This window comes from Papilio polytes, unplaced genomic scaffold, assembly GCF_000836215.1.
Source record: "Papilio polytes unplaced genomic scaffold, Ppol_1.0 DF821400.1, whole genome shotgun sequence".
Lineage (NCBI taxonomy): Eukaryota > Metazoa > Arthropoda > Insecta > Lepidoptera > Papilionidae > Papilio > Papilio polytes.
The window spans coordinates 4,552,734-4,576,561 of NW_013527804.1; the positions used below are offsets into that span (position 1 = coordinate 4,552,734).

Here is a 23,828-nt window from a genome sequence, read left to right on the forward strand (position 1 = left end):
GGATATAAGAGATAAAAATATAGTAATTAATTAAATACTTATGTTAAGGAGGGGCGTAGTTCTTTGAATAAACAATCGCACAACAGTTGTGTGATTGTCGATTGTTTCGCAGACAATTTAACTGTTTATTTGAACAAGTAAAAACAGTTGTGCGATAGTTTAGTTTCAGGTGTGCGCAATCTCTTAATTTGTGCATACCATACTTGGACTAAATGGCCATGAATTTTAGATAGCTAACAATTTATTTTTTTAAACCTAAATGGATATTAAAGTTTTTTCAACTTGACTCAAAATAATAAGTGATTTTTATATTCCTAGCCGAGATACATTTACATTTCATTTTTTAAATATTAACGTAAGTTATAGTACATCTTAATTTTTTAACACATTCAAAAAACAACGTATAAATCTGTTTAAAATAGAATGACATAAGACAATATGATGTCGTTAATCGTTGAGTTTTGAAATCCCGATCGTGTGACGTCATACATTAAAGTTACAAGTTACCATCTGCCTACGAAGGCCACAAGGGCGTGTAAATAAACAGAACAAACATAACTTAGTGTACGTAACCTTAATAAACGAAACGATCAATTAAACTAGTTGAATTCACATTTAGCATTACTTTAACTAAGTAATGACTGTAAATACAGATGTATTTTTTATGTAAATGTATTTTAAGTATGATCCTGTAAAGAACATTAGCGTCATATCTGCAGCGATCATGTTGAAGTCAGTCAAAAATATTTTCATCACACTCATTATTTTAAAACAAAACAGAGACAACAATAAATATTCAAAAATGGTTAAATTCGCCCGCAACTTCGTCCGCGTTTAGAAATAACACAAGTGAGTAGCCTATAAGCTCTTCCAGACTATCCTCTACATCTATTTCAATTTTCATCGAGATCCGTTCCGCAGTTTAGGCTACAAACTCTAACAAACATCCATCCATCTAAACTTTCTCATTTATAAAATTAGTATGATAGTATAATTCATATCGTATTATATATCATGAGGCTCAAACTCCTCACAATACTGCCTAGAAGTTTAAACAAGACAATTCGGTTTACTAACTGCAAGCATCGTATCGTTATATTTTTCTCAAACGTAGCGGACAGACAAGAATGTATTTAGCGTGAACTAAATCCGAGATAAAGCGTTACCAGTGGCATTGTGAGTCAGAGTCGACACTGGCGAAAACATAAAACAACTCCGACGAGACGTTAAATTGGGACAAAGCTCTATGTTGTTGGAGCAGTAATGTGGAGATACCGCAAGATTACGTGTTTGGTTAAAACACTCAAAGTTATAATGACATTATAAAATGTTTGTTTACTTTAATCTAACGCTGGTATTGTTTTATAACTCCACCAAGGGTTATAAGTATCCTTACTTACTGTAGCCTCCTAGCCCATGGGTGGGAACGTATGGTGAGGTGATGATTTATAATTCCCGAAAAATTTTACCTTGACCATCATACTAATATAATAAATGCAAAAGTATGAATGGATGTTTTTTAACCAAAGTACTCCAGAACGGCTACTTGTATCTGGATCAATTTGGTATAGACGTAGAATATTGTTTGTTATCTATTGTATACAAGATTGAGATGGGTCAAGATATCTATACTATTATAATAAAGCGTAAACACACACTTCTTTGTTGCCTAAGATGTCATCAATCACAGCATGTTTTTGAATAACTATTTTTTAAAAAAAGCCTTACGTCATACTTTAGGCTATATATTTTCACACCATTAAACTTAGGCGGTAAATATTTTGGATAAAATCTCTAACGTGGGATAGACTATAAGTTGCTGCCAACATCAAGAAAGAGAGATGCTAAGGTTGGTCATGTCATGTCATTTTGACATTTGCTATTGATAATTTAACAAATGTAAACAATAAAATAAAATTTTCATAATTTCATGTGGATGAAACCGCACGAGAACAGCTAGTTATTAAATAGTTTAATTCGGATTAAACTAAATAAATAAATCTAATAAACTTAAGCCTTGAGACGAAAATACGGTGATTAAAGTAACTTTCCCATTTTAATCAAATCTAATTTAAGTGTAACTGTAGAAAGGATAAAAGTTCTAAGAACTTAGTTTCCGATGGGAAACAGATCACAAGAGCTTTCAAACAAAATTGTAAATGAATAGGAACCGTCAAAGTCCTGTAATTGGAGTCGAAGAGTTCAAAGCTTCAATTCCACTATTCTCTGGAAACTTTTAAAAGGACTTTTGTTGGTAAAAATACTTTAAAGCTGTTTCATGATGCTACTTACATTTTTACAGTTAAAATACATGTTACATGAAAATGAAAATTAAACCTGAAGCTTCCCCAATATTACATTTGGTTTCAAACTAGTAGCCTAGTTGCTGAATAATTCTCTCCACCGAAATCCACGCTAGATTTCTGTCAAATTTAGGTTCGCCTCGGCTCCATTTCGTTTTCGAGATAGTATGCTAAAACCTTTAACGTGTGAATTATAATGAAATATTTCTTTTGCAATTTCTTTTTTAATAAATTTTGTAGTAGAAAATAATGGTTTGGAACTATAACTGCAACTACCTTCAAAATAGACAAGGTTCTAATTAACGTTCACTTCGGAGCTTTACTGTGCTTCCGTAAGCTTACTGTCATTGCCGACCAGGTGCAAAATGTATAATAACCTAAGCTTTCGAACTTGTCCATATGTACCTGCTACATAAATACTACAAAGTTAAGGAGCTTAAAGTGAAAGCTCTTCATAATAGAACTTGGAGACTTTACGTGACTAATATTTTCTGTTCAGATGTTTTTGCATATTCAGTTAATATTATTAAAACAATTAAAATGTTTCTCAAATTAAATGCAATTTTTTGTACAAAGAGATGTATTTAACTAGTTTAAGTCATACTTGAACTGATTTTTAATATGATTTTATTCACAAATGGAGAAGATGTTTTAGAAAAAACTTTTTAATAAAAAGTATTTCCTTCCAAAGAAAGTTGAACTGTTTGAATCAATGGATGAGCAAATTCCAATTATAGTTGGAATTACATTCTAAAGTTTTTACAACTGATTGTATTTTAAATGGATATCCTCTTAGAAATTGAGTCGTGTTCAAAAGATGTTCTCTTTTATCTTTAATAAAAATTCCTCCTTTTCGTATACGTATAAGGGAAAAGTCTGCCTGAAAAGAGATTGGCCTAGAAAATATGAGTATGCTTTGATAAAGCGCGATAAAGAGATTAATGATTAAAAAGTGATTACATTTTTTTCTAGGAAGTGTTAGTTAAAATAATTTAGGTAGTAAATCTACATTCTTTAGACACCCGGAAATGAATGGGGTCGCAAAAGCCGTCAAAACATAGAAAACCAAATTAGGTTCTTTTTACGTTGCTTTCATAAGTAATTTATTTTATCTTAAATTATAATTCGAGCCGAAGTGATAACAGTATTCAATCTATACTTCTATACTTATATAATAAAGCGTAAACACACACTCCTTTGTGGCGTAAGATGTCAGCAATCACAGCATATTTTTGGAAAATTATTTCTTTGGTAAAAAGCCTATTAAACTTAGGGAGTAAATAAATTAGATAAAAGGCAAAATGAAAACGGAACATAAACTACAAGCTGCCAACATCAAGTAAGTAAGATTATCATAGTTTGTCATCATGTCATGTTATTTTGACATTTGACAAATGTAAACAATAAAATAAAATTTTCATAATTTCATGTGGATGAAGCCACACGCGAACAGCTAGTTATTTATAAATACGAGTCAACCGCCTCAACGACACACGGGTAACCAAGCCCGTCTTCATTATTTAATGAATTTAATATAGACATAACAAACCAATTCATTTTTCTTTCATGGTTCATGTTTACTTGCGTAATTGTAAAAAATCAATAAGCGTATATTTACTCTCAAATCAAAAGATATCCAATCACCTAAACTCACTCCATTCTGTATAAAATGTTAGCTTTGAATTCGTTTATACATGTAGAAATATAATATTATATCACATTCCTTTGATATCGTTTTACGTAATTAAATTTAATTGCTGAAAACGTAGATTTTACATAAGAATGATATTTTCGTATAACGGTGTCTATTTTTTTATTATTTCTAACATCATTACAGAAAGATTGGAAAGAAACTTAAATTTCGGTATGTTATGTTTGCATCTTAATTTTTGCGAACAAAAAATGTATGAAGAGACAAACATTTTGTTACTACTGCTTTATTAATGGTTATATCTGTTTTGTGTTCTCATTAGCAGATGGTTTAAACCCTTACCGATACAATAAACAAGAAGTAATAGGGTTTATTCACTAACCTCTATAATTAGATAGGCTAAAATAAGTGGTACTATGAGTCTATTTGTTGACATTTGTGGTTATAATACAACTAGCTATCGCCTGCGATTCCGTTCGCGTGGAATTAAAATACACACAAGTAGTAGCCTATGTGTTCTTTCAGACTACTACATCTGTACTAAATTTCATCGATATCCGCTCAGCCGTTTAGGCTACAAACTCTAACAAACATCCATCTATTCATCTAAACTTTCGCAATTATAATGTTAGTATGAAGTATGATTTACCAAACCTATTCTAATGTATGTATATCACATAAATGTCAATAACACATCAAAGCTGCGCTTTGAAATGATTGGATTTCCGGCTCGAGAGCGAACCCTTAATTGACAGTTTGATGTAATTATCTCCTCGGCTCAGACTACCAATGCCTACGACGTACAATCAGATATATATCTACCTACTGAATATGATAAAGGGTTTCATTAAAGGTTGAAGATTAATTATTAAGGTGTTTCAAATTAACTTGACGATCCCAAAAGTCATTTGTATACTCGTCTTTTCATAAGTCTGTTCATTCATAAGTTTCATAACACTTACATACATACATACTTTACAAACATATGTAGATATGCTGTTGGCGTGAAGTCTTAGTAAATGTAGTAAATGTATTTATAGAACGTGTAAAAAATGTAACCTTCCTGAATCAGTAGGGTATTTAAATAGATTTGTTGCGTATAACAAAATACCATGTGCTTGTTTCGTTCTATGGGCGTCACAGCCATGTTATGCTTTAATAAAATATAGTCTTCATTACCTCTTATGTTTTCTTCCAATTTGCACAGAATACCTTACCAATATGGCCGTCGTCTCGTCGAGCTAATGCAACACCCTTATTTTTGACATCGGACTACTATTGGATTATTAACATAACAAGCACAATTACAACATTTTAAAACCATGACATAAATATTTTAAATAATATTTTGGATAACCATTACAAAGTTATATCGTTATTTCAAACTATGACCAAATGCATTGATTTATAGCACAGACTAAATAACCTTCAAGAATACAGAATACATCAAAATAGTTAAAAAGCTAACAGTTCACATTTAGCTAAAATTATACTTTATTTTTCTAGTCCGTTTATAAATTAGCAAAGTTAACAATCGACCGGTGACAAATTTTTATGCTCTTAACACAATACTACAATTAAGAAAGCTCTTTTCTCCCACAATGCGACCTTTGCGGTAAAACAAATGGAATTTCGTTGTTTAGCGACAGTTAATGGGGTCATGGTTGTTACGACGAAATGTCAGCTGAATTAGTGTGCTTGTGTTAAATTCACATAGACATAACTGGGAACAGAAATACCGTAAAATTCAGTTGTTACGTTACGATAGGATGTGGTGTTATAAAACGTGAATAAATCTTTTCTTAGATGTGTTCCAGACTTGAAAATATATTTTTTTACATTATCTTAATTTAATTGGAAAAAACTTAGATATTAAAAAAAAAACATGCAATTCAATGGCGTGATCTAATATAGTTTTGCTTCATCATCATCACCAGCTCACTATACGTCCCCACCGAGGGGCTCGGAGCCTACCATGATAAGGGGTGACTAGGCCATAGTCAACCACGCTGGCCAAGTGCGGGTTGGTTGGTTTTGCTTACAATACAGTTAAATTATCTTTACTATGTATAGATTAAGTTTCTTCTGGGATACTACTCTTCTATTGAATTAGAGGTTTAAGAACGCATAGGGGACAATAAACATTTTTTTCATACCTAATTAAACCATAATGTTTAATTGAAAACTATTTTCTATATATCGATAAAAAAGAAGATTGGTCTTAATTTATAGTTTTTCTAAATAAAAAAGATTCGTTCGATAAATGACGCATATGAAGTATCGAATTCAATTTCTATGAAGGCAAATGCCACACTTAATAGACAGGTATCGTAGTGACGAAACAAACACGCATAGCGAACAATTTTGAACTATCGATATTCGGTTTAAATAATTATCGAACTCAACTAAAAATTATTATTTTCTTATCAACTAATTTATATGACAATTCTAGTATTGATTATAGTGTAGAGAATTTAGCTATGACAGAAATAAAACCAAATTCAATTCGATTACGTACGGCTGTAGTAGTAATAAACATTTACTTATTGTCATGATTTGTTATGGTCATTATTCATTTGAGAAAACAGTTTTTTTTTTAATTCCTAAGTTATAACTATAAAACTATCGATTCCAACTTCTATAAGAATAAAAATCGAAAATCGATAAGATTCATGACTGATTTTACACAACCCATCCCTACTAAATTTGAAATGAATTGTCAAACTAATCTAAATTATTTAGACACACTATAATGTTTATTACTACAATTTTTATTAAAATATCTTTTAACGCTAGTATGTACGATAAAAGTAATTCAGAAAGATTATTTTGAAGTGAAAATATGATTTTATTACAATATGGATTATTTGGAAATTGACTGAGTTCCAATTGGAAAAGTTTCCTTCTGAATATTGAAAACTAATTTATTGTTAGTAAACAAATAGATTCAAATATAATACGCAGTTATTTTTAGAACGTTCTTGTTAAATTGTTATCTTTAAAGTACAAAACACTATAAATAATGTAATAAAGTTTATTTTACTTTATTTGTTTAATAGATTAAAAAGTGCTGTAAATTTATATTTTAATAATTTTCTTATTTCATTTCAGGTTTATTGAGACTAAATATCAGACACTAACTACTGAGCATATATATTGTTAAATATTAAGGTAAGCATACAACAAATAAAAAAAAACATACAGACGAATTGAGTACCTCCTTCTTTTAGGAAGTCGGTCAAAAATGTGATGACAAGCGAATAAGTAAAATTCTGTCCTCCTTTATTTTACACGGATATTTTACATGATGGGAAGGGGAAGTTGATTTATCTAGGGATGGGACACATAGGTTTGGGAAATATCTTCTTTCTGTACGTCCCCTTCTTTGTTGATTAAAGACATCTGCAAATGTAGATGTCTGTGGGCAGTGGTCGCTTCGCCATCTTAGCAAATTGCGGTGGGCGCTTGCTCGTTTGTCAATACTATATAAAAAAATTAACTACAGGGTATCCTTCACTAAAAATTAATTACTTTTGTGTATAAAGGCCTTTGTATAAAACGGTAAAAACTGTTATATTAAGTGAACAAATAAGCCTTCGCAAATACACTTAAGTTTGGGAGGAACGAAGAAAAACATGCAATATTTGTAAGGAAAATCTCGACCTACTAAAAATTCGTAATGCGTAAGATCGTGTACAAAAGCAAACAGATCTACTTCCCTACATCAATCACCGGTCGCCCGTCGACGTAGCTATGCATTTAAACAGCCAAGAGCATTTGAATAACCCAATTCTTGAGACTAAGAAAACTGTTTTGTAATTGGATGAATCTTGTATCAGACGATCCGCCATTTTTATTTAAATAATTGCGACGATATTTCAAACGAGTGTAACTTAAACTGCTGGTGAAAAGATTAGAGTACATACAGTAACCTTATAGTTTGTAAAAAATTAATAATCCTACGTCATCTGATAACGCCCATGGAAAGTCGCGCCAATGTATTGACAGTGATCACGACTGAAAAACTCATTGATTCACTGATAATTCTATTCTTATAGAAATAATTGCTGTTGCCCGCGACTTCGTCCAGCCAATATTAAGAAAGTAGCCTATAATATGCCCGTCTATGTCAGCTACTCTTTAATGGAAGTCCGGTCGTACTCAGCCAAGCTGTTTCGGATATTGCCCGGAACAAACGCGGCTTGTGGACAGACAGACAGAAAAAAAGTAATTTTCGTTATCAGCAACGCAAACAAATCATCTTCCCGAAATCTGGATTTATTTTTATGAAATAACCAAACAGGCACTCCATTTTTATATGTATAGATAAGATTACTAAACTTGCAAAATCTTGCAGCAACTTTTGATATTCATCGTATCGAATTCTAAACTATTAAACCTCCAACATGTCTCGTCACTGTTTACATTGTTCCTCAACATGTCATAAGCTGTCCGCAAGATATTTAACATTCATTTCCTTAAAATTTATTACTTTTGATACATTAAAGAATATTAACGTTCCATTAAATCATTGTAGATGAAATAAAACGATTATTCAGATCATTGCGATGAGTTCACAGGTGTTATTCACGGCCTAATTTCTGTATAAAAGAAAAAAAATAGTTCAGAAAATGAGGCACTCGACGCCTATTAATACGGTTTATTACTTGTGCCAGATGGTTTCGTGTTTGTCGTTATTTTTTGCCAAAATGCCAGTTGGTATAACGGAGATGGTAATGTCACTTGTTGTATAAGGAGTTTGCTTATAAATACGCGGTTAGCTTTTTAACTTTTGATATATCCTGTATTCTTAAAAGTTATTTGTTAATCTGTGCTATTTATCAATACTCTTTATCTTTATTTATTTAAAACAATGCTGTTAGGAAAATAATAGGAAACGTAAGTAATAGTAGGGATAGTTTTATAAAATATTTGGCAAGGAGTGGCTCAGGCGCTCAGTCGTAGTCTCAGCCCTCAGTCGCCAACCAGCTCTGTATTTTACGGAGCGTTCGATATCTTTACATTGTCACCTTGGAGTTCAGTTTGTTTGTTTTAAAGTCATTTGCAAGTATTGTTAGTATGGCCGTACATCTATATGTGAAAGGAAGTCATTTGTGTCGAAATATCTAACAGCTTGTTAGATCCCTTGTAACTATTAACTGGTATCCTTTTAATTTCATTCTAATCGGTACAACGAAATCTATCTTTCAATGTAAACTACATCCTACGCCTCCGTTTAGTGACCGATATAGTTCAATAAGGATTGTTGTCCACATCCATGCTATAATTTAAATAGAATATTAAATAAAACCATGGGTGCCACCAGAGGGCGGGTATGAGGGATGTCCTGACATCATCAGGTTTATGTAAACGATTAGTGAGAGGTGTTGTTTTATTTTAGAACGAGCTGTCGCCCGCAAACTTCGTTAGCGCCAGGACCGCCAGTTACGCCATTTTGACAGCGCAGAATTAAAAAAAATAGCCTATAATTTGCCCGTCTATGTCAGTTACCCTCCAGTAAAATTCCGATCGAAATCGGTCCAGCCGTTTCAGAGATTACCCGGAACAAACGCGGCTTGCGGACATACAGAGAGGCTGACAGGCAAACAAAAATTTTCTAAATGTAATTTTTGTTATCAGTAACGCAATTACATCATCGTCCAGAAATGTGGAATTTTCTTTTGATTTCACAAACAGAAACTCCAATTTTATTTTATGTAGGTATAGATATTATGTCACGTATCAAAATTAGTAACGTTACAAATTCAACGTCGGTGTGTAAACAGCATTATCTTAATGCGTTTACCGAGAACGGGAACAAGACAAATATATTGCGGTCTAAAACGATTTCTTTGTTATAATTATAAATGAATGAACGACCGTATGATGTCATATTAGCTAGTCACTACCCACGAACGTTATCTTTGTAAATTCTTGTGAATAACTTTATTCTGTAATTGTTAAAATAAGAACAAAATTGACTCGTGATTCAAAGACTGAATTGTTATTTCCTTACACTAATTTTGTACTCTGTTTCAAATCAGGATCTAAACATTATAAACAAATGAAAGTCAATTAAAATAAAAGGTGGATTTGAAAATGTTGTAAAAGAACGGAAAACATGAACAGTACAACATTAAATTACAAAACAAAATTATCTCAAAATCATTTGCGTAAAATTTCAATGTGGTCCATCTTTTGTGTGAAAGCAAAAGTTTGTGTTGCTTTTATTTATACTGGACAGGAACGTAGAATAAAGATTATAATAATATTGAATACATTATGTGTAGATTAACTATTATCAAAGAATAACATATAGACAAGAATTTGTTTACTCGGGATCTTTGTTTGATATTTTTTCAATAAAAAGGCTTGTATCCTCTCCTACTAAGTGAAAAGCGATAAAAAATAAATCGCTCTTCATTAAATTTATAATCTCCAAATCATAACAGGATTATATGCAGAGGATCCACTAAATAAAAATCCTGACCATTTTATACCAGCAATTGTTTTTATTCGTAAAATTGCGAATTAATCTGTGTAAAGGTGGAATAAGCGAATTGCACTTCCAATAGCAATGGTTAAATCAGATTATACAGTCGAACAATTTATAAAATGGCTTTTAAAATCTGATATAAATCGTTCAAGCTGCTATAGGCATAACAAATTCACTATGTTTAAGGTTACTTTTTCGTATGTTCTTATTCCATCTTTCATGTTTTAATGTTTGTTAATGATCCAATATTTTGTTCATTTCTAGGTGGGAAATAAACACCATGATGGCTTGGAAGGTTATCACATTGACCTGTTGCCTCCTACTCTTGGCTGAAGCAAAGCCTAATATAAACGAAGTTGGTGAGAATAATGAAGTGATATCCAGTATTTGCGATCCTGTGTTTAATACCTCCGGAGCTGTTCAATGCTTTTGTGCCAAAGACGATCATAATATTGCACGAAGTGCTGAATGTTATCCGACTATTGAAGAGATAAGCCAAGATGACCCAGCGTGGTCCAAGTTTGATTCCTTAAAAGATGCAGTTAGAATTAGTTTAACTAATACTAGAGGTATATCTTTCAAGATAATTCCAAAGAATGCGTTAAAACATGCGCATAATCTTTTAAGGCTTGATGTTAAATACGCTAACGTTAAAGTTATAGAACCGTTTGCATTCGCTAATCTTAGTTTACTAGAAGATATCAAGCTGAGTGGTAACCAAATAGAAAAATTAAAACCCAATGCTTTCTCGCATCTCGCAACGTTGAAAACAATCAGTTTGGATACAAATAATATAATGGAAATAAACAGAGATGTGTTTGTCAGTCTGCCCACTTTAGAAAAATTATTTATAACCAATAATAAAGTAACAATTATCCACGACAAAGCTTTTATACATCTGACGAATCTTAAGGAACTAGAGATCGATCGAAACAAACTGTTCAGCTTGAACAGTGAAACGTTTTCTGGCCTTGGAAAATTAAGAAAATTAGACCTAAGTGGAAATAGCTTGGAAGTTATCGGCGATAATACATTCAAGCCTTTAATTCATCTGATATCTTTGAATTTAGATGAAAATAAAATTCAAATGCTCGATTCCAAAGCATTCCACGGATTGGCCAAACTACAATCACTATCTTTGGCTCACAACGAACTTTCTGACATTGATAACGTGAATGTATTCCAAGGACTGACTTCATTGACCGCTCTAAGTTTGAAAGGAAACAGAATTGCGGATTTACGTCAAGAAGTCATGGCGCCAGTAATCGACAATTTTTATCTAAACGTCGCTTCTTTGGATGTTGAAGGTATAACTTTATGTGTTTACTAGCTTTCGCCCACGTCTCAGTCCGCGTTGAATTAGACTCCAGAATTTGATCTACATTTATGCCAAATTTCATCGAGATCCGTTCAACCGTTTAGATGGCAAACTAGAGTTTATCCATCATCTAAATTTTCGCATTTATAATATCAGTAAGGTCTCTGTGTAAATTGAAAATGTAATTGTTTCCCTTTTTCATAATGTAACACTTTTTAAATGCCATATTTTTGAACTCGATTACATGATTTTTTTTGTTCCTAGATAACCTATTCCCGTGCGACTGCCGTCTGGAATGGCTCATGGTGCTCATGAACAAAACTGAAAGCGCATCTTTAAAATTAAAGTTAGAAAACTTCAAATGCATTCCCGACGCCAAGCTACGTGACCGGTGGACGAAACGAATGGAATTGGAAAAAAATTCACAAACATTCGACGGCGAAGAACCATCCACACAAAGCCAAGACTACGAATATTACGATGACGCTGAATTGAATGGAAAACTCTTTTATACTGATGTGAGAGACTTGTTGCATTGCTATTCACCTTCTAGCAATCCAGTCGATGACTCCCTTGATATGGCGAAAAAGTCTGATATAGCAACCGGTTTTTCACCTCTTGATACTGAAGGCGACACCCCAAATAATCCAGGTTACTTTGATGAATCAATTTTCAAGAAGAATAAAACTAAAAAATCATTAGCGGCGCCTAAAACTATTAGCAGTGAAGTGGCTAACCAAGAAATTAAAGATGATAAACCAAATACTACCACGACTAGACTGGCCACCGTATCTGCAAAACCAATTGAAAAACATACAGAGGAAACAAAAGAAATGGCATCCGATGAGGCTAAATCTGATAATGCTATTGCTCATAGAAGTGTCCAAGAAAAGGGCGACGACTACAGCGATTTCTTTACCAACGGACAAGACTCCACACTTGGTAGCTTTAAAGCGGTAGTGTTCATTGTACTAAATGTTAGATTTCTGCTTAATTAGGTTACCATTTAGGGTGTAGACAATATTAACTTATGACATTATAGTGTTAACTCAATCTCTCACAGTCATTATTACAATAAATAAATAGTTTTTAAGATGTTTGGACTTGATTTATTTCATTATCCTTTTAAAACTGTCTATGCTACTCGTAGATCAATTAAAAAAAATGTAAGATGTCATCTAAAGCTAAATTTATATAGCGCACTTCTACTTTGCTCATACTTTGCTTAGTTTTAACTCACATGCGTAATCTTAGGATTTGAATTTAAATACCTTCTGGTTTAAGAATTTACTTGCAGACAAATAATCCAACGCTTTTTGTTTATTAAGCTCAGTCTAAGTATGCTTCATAAATCAAAGATTTAGATACAAAAGGATTTGTAAGACGTAACATATGATCATAAAAGTAAAAGTAAAAAGAGACAAAAAGTTCGATCGGCGCCTAGTCAAATTAAATGGCAGAATTTCAAAAACAATCTTATAATTTTTGGAGTAAACGAGTAATTAACACGGAAAGCGAATTCTTGTAACCGGTAACAGAATAAAAAAAAGCCATTAAATTATCAATCTCATCATTAAAAGTTATAGGTATTTTTTATTTCATTTTAACGTAAGAATCGATTTTGTTAAAAATCGAGACACATCGAGTCCCGCAATATGTCAAGTGTCATTTGATGTTGTGTTGTTTGGCATTGGCATTTGTTTTGATTTTTTTTCTGTACGCTTTATTTGATTTTTTTCTCTTTCTTTTTTATTGAATTAAATGAGATATACGAGTAAGAAATACGAATGTTGTTTATTGTATTTACGTTCTTCATGGAAACACTAGTTGTGAAAGCGGTTCCAAACACATTATGCTGTGCCGTTCAAGGATTTTACAATTCACCCAGTGAACACACATTCGAAATCATTAAATGAAACGAAGTTCAAAGTCTAATTTGATAACTTGTTGGCTTCATTTGCTGAGGCATTCCCTCGCATTTTGTTATTGGCTTTAGAACGAAAAGGTACGTTTACGATTTTTAAATATTAAGTATCTTCTATTAATTATAACGTATTTGTGTTAGTTTTTTTTAGTTAATCATATTTTAGTCACACCAAATTTAATATGAGTTTTGAAATATTCTTCTAATCAATTTCTAAAAAAAAGGTTTTTTGCTTTATAGTTTAATTAATCAAAATGGCCAGTGTTCTTAAACAAAGGGGGTTACAATTAAAGAAACAAATGCAAGTCTTACTAACTCAAAGTATAAAATTGAGTAGTGTGAAAAATGAACCTAATATTTTGAAGTCTGTTTATGAAGATATAGTACCAATTAATAGTACAATAAATGACTACATTTGGCAAAACTTGGATCGCTGGCCGGATAAGACTGCTGCGGTGAGTTATTTTTATTATGCAAATTAATTCCAAGTGTATACATTTTTCCTGTATCTTTTAAAACATAATTTTTTTGTTTGCCAAAACTATAGTGATAAAATTTAAGTTGCCAATTAATATTCAATTATTTTAAAACAATTATGTAGATAAAGAAATAAATGTAAAATGATTATTGAAAGTAATTTCACAGTAACTTTTTTAAAAATACCACTGTTTAAAATCAACATTATTATATGGTTAACACTGGCCAGTACTCTTGGTCTGTAGCACTTACTGGTGCCAGTAAGTTCATACAATCTATACCTGGCTGGCGCAACTGTATTTGCCACATGTCAACCATATTGCTATGAGATTTATAGATTATATTTCATACACTTTTTAAACAAAATTACTATAAGTTAAGGTATGTGTTTTTATACATAAACTATCTAAATGTATTGTAATGTCTATCTATACTAATATAAAGAGAAATGATTTGTATTTTTGTATGTATTAAATTCTCATTAAAACTATGCAAATTTTCAAAAATCCTTTTACAATTAGAAAGGTGATTTATTTGTGTAATATTATATAAAGAAAACATTTGTATTTTTAGATTTTTGTATGTATTTGATTCACATACTGGGCTGATTTCCAAAATTCTTTCACCATTAGAAAGATAATTCATCTGTGAATAGGCTATATTATTATTTAATATTAAGTGGGCAAAGTCGCGAGTAACAGCTAGTAACAATTAAATGCAATATCAAATCAGATAAGATAGTAATGTTTTAATTAGTTCAAGTTTATGTTTCATAATATCTGATAACAATGTTATAGGTAAATATCTATGTATGTAATGCACTTTAGTTCTTAATACATGTGAAGAATTTGAATCTCTTAACAGGAATAATAACCTTGGGCACATATATCTAAACCAATATTATAAAGAGGAAAGATGTGCATTTTTTCTGTATTAGCCCAGTAGTTTTCGAGTTACTTTAACTCAAACTACTGGGCTAATTTTTAAAATTCTTACACCATTAAAAGGTATGTTATCAATGACTAACATAGGCTATATTTTTAATTATCACCCGAACGAAGTCGCTGGCAACAGCTAGTGGTTAAATTAAAAAAAAAATCTTTTTTTTTTTTGAAGAAATTGTATGCAGGTCTTTATTGCTAAAATCTCTAAAGTCACCTTTGGAATAAACAGGCAAAAAAATTACAATTCATTCTTTAGTTTTCTTGTTACTTTATGTTGTGTACTTTTTTGGACACTGTACCTTAGTTGTCAAAACATTGGGCTTATTTTCATCAAGTGATTTAAATGGTCCTTATTAAACGAATTTCTTACTATAAAAATATGGAACGCAACTGAAAAACGTCAACCATTTATTTACTGCGATTATTTTAAATACCCAGTCCATTGTTCTCTTGCATAAATAATTTGCTTTATGTACATAAAAAATAAAGCGATTACATTGTTATGGTTAAAGAACATTTCTGATATAATTATAAAATTACTAGGTAACTGAAGTTAATTGTAAAAAAGATAAATTATTTTTGCTTGATCAGGTATATTTTTTAATTATTAAAAAAAACGGTTAAATCAGACAAATCTAATGACAATGAAAATGGTATATTATCCAGTAGTTTATGTTGTTTTTTTTTTTAAAAAAAAAGTGTACCAAAATCTGAAATCTTAAGGTCGTTTTATTGTTTAAATTTTTAATATTTCATAATATTTAGTATACATGAACCAACTATTTTATCTAAATAGATGTTTTTTAACATATACATTTTAGGTGTGTGCAGCAACTGGCCACGGATACACCTATGCTCAAACACACAGGATGTCAATCTCATTTGCGGCATCACTGCGAACGAAATTGAAACTTAAGAATGATGACACAGTGGCTATAATCCTACCAAACGTTCCGGAATACCCTTGTACTATGCTAGGAGTGTTGGAAGCTGGCTGTATTGCCAGTATGATGAATCCTGCGTATACCACACGTATGTATTATTTGATTACTAGCTTTTGACCATGAAACCCTCCGCACAGAATTAAAAAAGTAAGTAGCCTATGTGTTCTTCCAGGCTAAGTCCTACATTGACAAATTTCAATGTGATCCATTGAGCGTTTTTGAAATACTTTCTAACAAACATCCATCCATCCATCCTTCCATTTTCATTTTCGCATTTATAATATTAGAGTTTAGATTGAATTTAGATAGTATATGAAGTACTAGCTTTCGGCCGCGACTCTGTCCCCGTGGTATTAAAAAAAAGATTGATTACCCTATTTTTTCTTCCAAAGTATCCTCTACATCTATGCCAAATTCCGCCGAAATTCGTTAGCCGTTTAAGCTACAAACTCTAACAAACATCCATCCATCTATACTTTCGCATTTATAATATTAGTATAATTTTAATTTCACAGATGAATTACACCGTCAATTAGAACTAATCGAATGCAAAGCAATTGTTACCTCAAAACTATCATATTCTAACGTAGCTGAAGCTATCAAGAAATTGAAAATTAGACCTGCAGTAATATTAATTGACAACGAAGGACTGCCAGAGGACGTTATTAAGTTCGCTGAATTCGCTGAAGATATGTCAATTGACACAGACTGTTTGAAATCAGTGCAGAGGAGTAAAAAAGATGTTGCTATACTGCCGTTCTCGAGTGGTACTACTGGTTTTGCGAAGGCTGTGGTATTAACTCATCAGAGTGTGGTTGCAATGAACCAAATGATTAACAACCCTGAGATTATCGCCGTTGATGAAGCTACAGGTAAGAATGAAATCTAAATGAAAACTAACATAATAAAGCGTAAACACACTACTCTGTGGGCGTAGGATGTCAGCAATCACGGCATGTTTGAATAATTTTTCTTTAATAAAAAGCCCTACACTTACGATACGCTTTAGGCTTTATTTTCACGCTATTAAACTTACGGGATAATTAAATTGGAAAAAACCTTCATGTGGGAAAGGGACCATAAACTACAGGCTGCCAACATTAAGGAAGCAAAGTTATTATGGTAGCGATAATTTTGACATTTGCAATTTAGAATTTGACATAAGTAAACAAAAAATTAAAGTTTCTATAATTTCATGCGGATAAAGCCGCACGGGCTAAGCTAGCTCTTTTATAAAACGAGAGCCATTTTCATGTTGCTAGAAAGAGACAGTTATCTTTTATTGTTCTTGTGAATTTAGTACCCTTGTAATTAGGTCCAGCTTACATTATTCCAAACCAATCTTTAATTTCAGTTGTTACCAAACGCTGGATTGGAATAGTGTAAACTGGGCGTATAAGGGTCTAGACTAATTTTAGTATTTTTACATTCAATTTTCTTTTACTGTAATCATAAAAAAAGTTTTAGTAACCTTGAGTCAAGGGAATTTATATTCGTTAATGTTTTAAACAAATTGCATATAGCGAAAAAAACTTAATTACCATAGAAAAAACTTCATACATAAGTCTTGCGTAATGTGCATATATGAATAAAAACTTGTTATAACAATTTTTTCTGAGCACTTCAATAGATAATACGTAAGTAAAGATTTTTCAGTTTTGAGTAAACCTTATTAAATACTAGTTGCGACATGCGACTTCATCCGTATAAAATTATAAAATAATCACTTTATTGTTCAAATTTGTCAAATTATCAATTACAAATGTCAAAATTACATGACATGATGTCAAACCATGGCAACCTAGATTTCTTGATGTTGGCAACAACTTATGGCCTCTTTCCCACATTAGGATTATCATCCAAAACATTTACCCCTAGTTTAACGGCGTGAAAATATATAGCCTAAAGCGTGACGTAAGTGTAGGGCTTTTTATTAAAAAAAGAGTTATTCGAAAATATGCTGTGATTACTGACATCTTAGGCAACAAAGAAGTGTGTGTTTACGCTTTTTTATATTAGTAAAGATGAAGATTTTTTTTATAATATGAAAAAAAAACAAAAAAAGCGGCTACCCGAATCCACCGAGTTTATTCAATTTCCAGATTCATATCAATGTGCAGTACCAGCTGTGCTGCCATTCTTCCACATCTTCGGCTTCAACGCGGTGATGATGAACCTGATGACGAGAGGCAGCAAGCTCATCACCTTCGCCAAGTTCAACCCGGAGCTGTTCCTCAAGACCGTGGTGCAGCAAAGAGCTGAACATCTCTACATCGTGCCACCGATGGGTAAGATTTACATAAAAAAAAACATACAGACGAATTGAGTACCTCTTTTTGGGAAGTCGGTTATTAACAGACCAAAAAATCAAAATAATACGATCTAACTAAGAAAAATCTTACTCCTTACTAATATTATAAATGCGAAAGTTTAGATGGATGTTTGTTAGAGTTTATATTCTAAACTACTGAACAAATCTTGATAAAACCCGACACAGATATAGAGGATAGTCTGAATAAAGACATAGGCTACATACTTTTGTTTTTTAAATATTCCGCAGACGAGATCGCGGGCGAGAGCTAGTCTCAGATAGACATACTGTTTTATTACATGTTAAGGGTTTTTTTAAATTCCTGATTAAGCTATAATGGAACTACCGACTTCCTAAAAACTACAATAATTAATTTTTAATTACTCTATATAATGTCGGACAATAGTCAAGTAATTTCTATATATATTTTTATCCTAGATAGTCGAAGCACGACTTTCTTATCTACAATTTAACTACTGCACTATAATATTTTATTACCGTTTTTTATGAATGTACTATACATGAAAACGATGATAAAAAATTCATCATACTCATATTATAAATGCGAATGTTTAGATGGATGGATGTATGTTAGCGTTTGTAGCCTAAACAGCTGACAGGATTTTGATCAAATTTGGTATAGGTAGAGGATAGTCTGGAAGACATATGCTACTTATTTTTTTTAATATCACGGGGACGAAGTCGCAAAAGCTAGTACTTCATATACTATATAAATTCATTTTTAACATGTGTTTTGACTTTCACTTAAAACTATCAAAACCCCTATAGCATGCTTAATAAAAACTCTAAGCTGTATAGTAACTAACTTTCGCCCACAACTCCTTTCGCGTGAAGATTAAAAAAAAAACTAGTCTATGTATTCTTTAAGACTATCCTCTACATCTATGCCAAATATCGAGATCCCTTCAGCAGTTTTGGCTACAAACTCTATGTAAATTTTCACATTTATACTAGTAAGAAGAAATATTAAATAATCACGCGTTAGATATATGACAAACTGACTGTTGCTGGCGACTTCGTCCCTATAAAATAAAACATAATAACAAAGCATAACTTATGTTACTCACTGATAACGTAGCTTTGTAACGATACAAGAGTTTAAAATTGGCCCAGTAGTTTTTGAGTTATTTCAATTCATACAATAATACAACCTATTCTCTTTATAGTATTAGTATAGATGTACGGATCTATAAATCTTTAGGGAATCTATATATTTCTAGAACATTCCACAACAATAACATACATATCCATAATAATGGTTGATTAAGGAATAAGCGACCCTATTTCTTTGCAATAAGGTTGTTTTTATCCCAGTTGTGTTCCTGGGCAAGCATCCCGCGGTAACGGGAGAACATTTGCAATCTGTTCGCGGCATCATTAGTGGCGCTGCACCTCTCTCGGAGACTGACGCTGCTGCTGTATTGAAGAAAAACGTAAGTGTGATCATCAGCATCATCATCATCATCTTCATCATCGTCATCATTTTGTGTGTTCATATTGACATAGGTGTATTATCACACTATTACGCCAGGGCGAGATTAGGAAGTTCCTAGAGTACTCTCTACTACTCTCTTTACTACTGTAAAACCTTAAATAGATGATGAACTTCGAATGAGATTAGTTAATGGTAGTTGATCTAGATCTAGTCTATCTCCCCCCAGAGATGAGCTGCCAACCGGCAAAGACGCAGGCGTAGTCGGACGAAAGCATAAGCGTGAATGCAACCCTGCCCCTATGCAGGAGGAACAAAGGGGTTTAGTGGGTATGCCTCGTAAGAGCAGAATTCCACATACTCCTCCGGGACACGGACTACCTTGTCCCAGTAGTCCGTGTCCCGTAATACATACAGCATTCCCCTATAAAAAAGAGATCTAGTCTATCTCAGCAGCAACGCCTGTAATTCAAATACCAGTATTCACCAATTGTGATAGAAATTAATTTAGTTGAACGGACTTAAGTTAGGCACAAATTTTACACTGTAATTTAAATTTCATCACAGTGTTTATTACTATTTTAGAGAAAATATTTATGTTTTCATTAATTTACCAATAAAATTACATTTACTCCATATATATTTTTTGCTTGAATGCAATATATTAAGAGTACAGAAGTGAATAAGCTTCAGTCCAAATTGTTTATTTTCTTATAGTTATATTAAATCTTTGCCTTTAACTCTCATTTCAAAAAAAAGATATACTTATGAGTATATTTTTTTTAGTAACTTTTTAAATATAATCTATAAACTTCTGTATCCATCATATATTCTGTACATTCTGTACCCTTCATATGATATTTCCTTGAAAATTTGACAAAAACGCTATAGTCATGGAAAGAACTCAGCTAATACAAATTACAGAAGAACATTTACTTCCGTCAAGGCTACGGGTTGACGGAGACCAATGGCGGGGTGTCAGTTGGCAGGAAGAGTGATGTCAACCATGCCACCGTCGGCTACATGTTCGGCAGCTGCGAGGCCAAAATCGTCGATGTTAACACACAAGAAGCATTGGGACCTGGCAAAGTAAGATTTTTTTTATTCGCTAAAATGTGTACTGTCTTTTTAACCCCTAAATGCATATTATTGCAAAAAGTCTACAAACAAAAGTATAGTTTTTATTGAAACCAATTTTTTTCTAATTATTTTTCACTTAACATGTGACTAAACATCTTAATTTCATAATTAAATAAAAAAAATCGTGCATTTAAGGGTTAATTTTTATTTTTACTTTACTCTGAAATTTCGTCAAATCCAAGATGGCCGCTGTCAAAATGGCGGATATGTTTTCAACCTTCCAACATAAGTATCATTTTAAATTACTTGATTAGTAAAGTACCGTGATAATCTAAATTAAAAATAACGAACTAAAAAAATGTCTATCTTTTTTTGACTTGTTTACTTTTTTAATTTTCTCGTTTTTTGTATTTAATAACCCTAAAAACTAAAATTCACCAAATAAGTAAAGCAACATTTTACTATAGACATCATTAATTGCTAATGAGTAACCTACTCTTAATCGACGGTGGAAAAGACGCACATAAATTGACATTTCTCCTTCCTATGCGTTCCCTCCGCCGTCAAATTCACTGTTCCTCTTTGTACGAACTAAAATTATCCAATATTTTTAACAACCTCCCAACATAAGTATCAAATCGTTTGATTATTAAATTACTATGATAATCCAAATTGAATTATCACATAAAAAAATATCTTTTTTTATTTCCAATTCCAGGAAGGTGAGATATGGGTTCGAGGACCTAATTTAATGCAATGCTATTACAAGAATGAAGTCGCAACTAACGAGGTGTTGACTGACGGCTGGTACAAGACGGGCGATATCGGGAAATACGATCAAAACAAATATCTATACGTTACTGATAGATTAAAAGAATTAATAAAGGTACGGTAACACTTTAAATTGCATCATCATCAAGTTGCCCTTATCCCTTATGGAGGGTCGGCACAGTATGTGCTGCTCTTCCATACATCTCTATCAGCCGTCATATCTAAATACACTCCTTTCTTAAGCATATCCTCTGCAACACAATCCATACTTTTTTCAGTCTTCCTCTACCTTTGTAGCCATCCACTTTCATTCTTCTCTACCTTTGTAGCCATCAACTTTCATTCTTCTCTACCTTTGTAGCCATCCACTTTCATTCTCAAACTTTCTGGCTTATGTCCCCATCGCCTCATAACACTTATTGTTGAAAAAAGTGTTTATTTAGTAGATAAGTTATAACTATGAATCAATCGATTTCAACTTCTATAAGAATAAAAATCGATAATCGAAAAGATTCATGCCCGATTTTACACAACTTCTGAATAAAAAAAATGGTATTCTCAAATTAATAAGGACTTGCAGAAACATTACAAATAATGAGAGTAAATAAATATTTATTACTATTACAGCCGTACGTAATCGAATTGGATTTCGCTATTATTGTCATCGCAAATTCTCTACACTACAATCAATATTAGAATTGTCCTCTAATTTAGTTAACAAGAAAATAATAATTTTAATTAAGTTCGATTAATTTTATTTAAACCGAATATCGATAATTCAAAATTGTTCAATGCGTGTTTGTTTCCTCACTACGATACCTGTCTATTAAGTACAGCATTGCCTTCATACAAATTTAATTCGATACTTCATATGCGTCATTCATCAAACTAATCTATCTTATTCAAACTATAGTAAATATTTCCAGGTGAAAGGTTTCCAAGTACCTCCAGCGGAATTAGAAACGATATTACGAACACATCCTAAGATAATGGACTGTGCAGTGATCGGAGTGCCCGATGACGTCACCGGCGAGGCCCCTAAGGCCTTCGTCGTCACTCAGAGAGACGCACTCACAGACGAGGAAGTTAAACGATACGTTAACGAACAACTCGTAGCATTCAAACATATCAAAGAAGTACAATTTGTTGATGAAATACCTAAGAATCCAGCCGGTAAGATTTTAAGAAAAGATTTAAAAGCTAAATATTGTTAATGTTTATAGTAACATATAATAGCCAAAAATACATAAAAGTACTTCTGTAAACGCTTTAAATATGAAAATATACGCTAAATAATGCTTTATAAAGAGTACTTAAATTTTTAAAAAGTGTCTTCAAGACTATAAAATGAAATTTTTAATATTTTCTGTTTTTTAACTTTGGGTCGATTATAAACAGAATGTTATTAAAAATGTTAAAAACTACACAAAATAGTTATTAACATAAAGAGGTCGGATTTTTGTGCAATCGGTCTGCTTTTGGACCCTAAAATATATATAACCATGTTTTTTTCTGAATATATTTTATTTGTTAAATATTTTATGAATAAAATCGATAAAATTAATTGAAACCGTTACGTTTAAGATGGATTTAAACATTTTTTAAAATATTGGTTCTCAATGTGCCTCTTTTATCCTATTTTTATATGTTTTGAACGTTTCTTTTTTTCATACATATGTAAGTTTATTTTTATGTGTAAGTTTGTATTTGTGTTAATTTCATTGTAACAGCTTAGAAGATTTTGATTCGAATATTTTCTTTAATATATTGAAGTCTATAATAATAACGAATATTACAATTAATTTAGTTTGAATATATATTTTAAAATTTCAAAATCTTTGTTTCAAAATGCAGCTAACAGATGGCGCTATTTTATCTAGGGCCTTGTTCAGTCGGGTTTTTGTTTTTTTTTTACTTTTTGAAAAATATGGTTTACAACATGTTTTTATACACATGACTATAATGAAAACAGAAGTGCCTATAAAATGTTTATTTAGTATTTAAGGACTTTTGGACATGCAACGATTTAGTATAAAAAAAAATGTAAGAGTAGCTTTTATTTTTTTATACTTGCCTTTATTAGTAAAATCAACTAATTTCAGTCATTTTTGCCATTAATACGTATTTTTATATCACTTTATTAATAAGAAAGTAAA

At 31.9% G+C, this 23,828-nt stretch overlaps 2 protein-coding genes across 4 annotated transcripts in view; both read left to right on the forward strand.

The window, feature by feature from the left end:
* The window catches only part of LOC106108890 (connectin-like), a 36,912-nt gene extending 24,046 nt beyond the window's left edge, over positions 1-12,866 (forward strand). The window contains exons 1-4 of one of the 3 annotated variants that reach the window (XM_013290208.1): positions 6,767-6,883; positions 7,066-7,125; positions 10,715-11,757; positions 12,033-12,866. In XM_013290208.1, the coding sequence (XP_013145662.1) occupies positions 10,731-11,757; positions 12,033-12,766 (1,761 nt within the window). In that variant the 5' untranslated portion in view covers positions 6,767-6,883; positions 7,066-7,125; positions 10,715-10,730 and the 3' untranslated portion in view covers positions 12,767-12,866. Of the gene's footprint in view, positions 1-6,766; positions 6,884-7,065; positions 7,126-10,714; positions 11,758-12,032 lie in introns of those variants that run through there. The other 2 variants (XM_013290207.1, XM_013290209.1) reach the window with 2 other exon arrangements.
* Positions 12,867-13,463: 597 nt separating this feature from the next.
* Positions 13,464-23,236, forward strand: LOC106108891 (4-coumarate--CoA ligase 1-like). The gene is made up of 9 exons (XM_013290211.1): positions 13,464-13,773; positions 13,933-14,147; positions 15,935-16,145; positions 16,573-16,929; positions 18,160-18,345; positions 19,704-19,822; positions 20,746-20,910; positions 21,620-21,787; positions 22,599-23,236. Exons 2-9 carry the CDS (start codon positions 13,947-13,949, stop codon positions 22,884-22,886), a joined length of 1,695 nt encoding a protein of 564 aa, XP_013145665.1. The 5' UTR covers positions 13,464-13,773; positions 13,933-13,946; the 3' UTR covers positions 22,887-23,236.
* Positions 23,237-23,828: the final 592 nt, after the last annotated feature.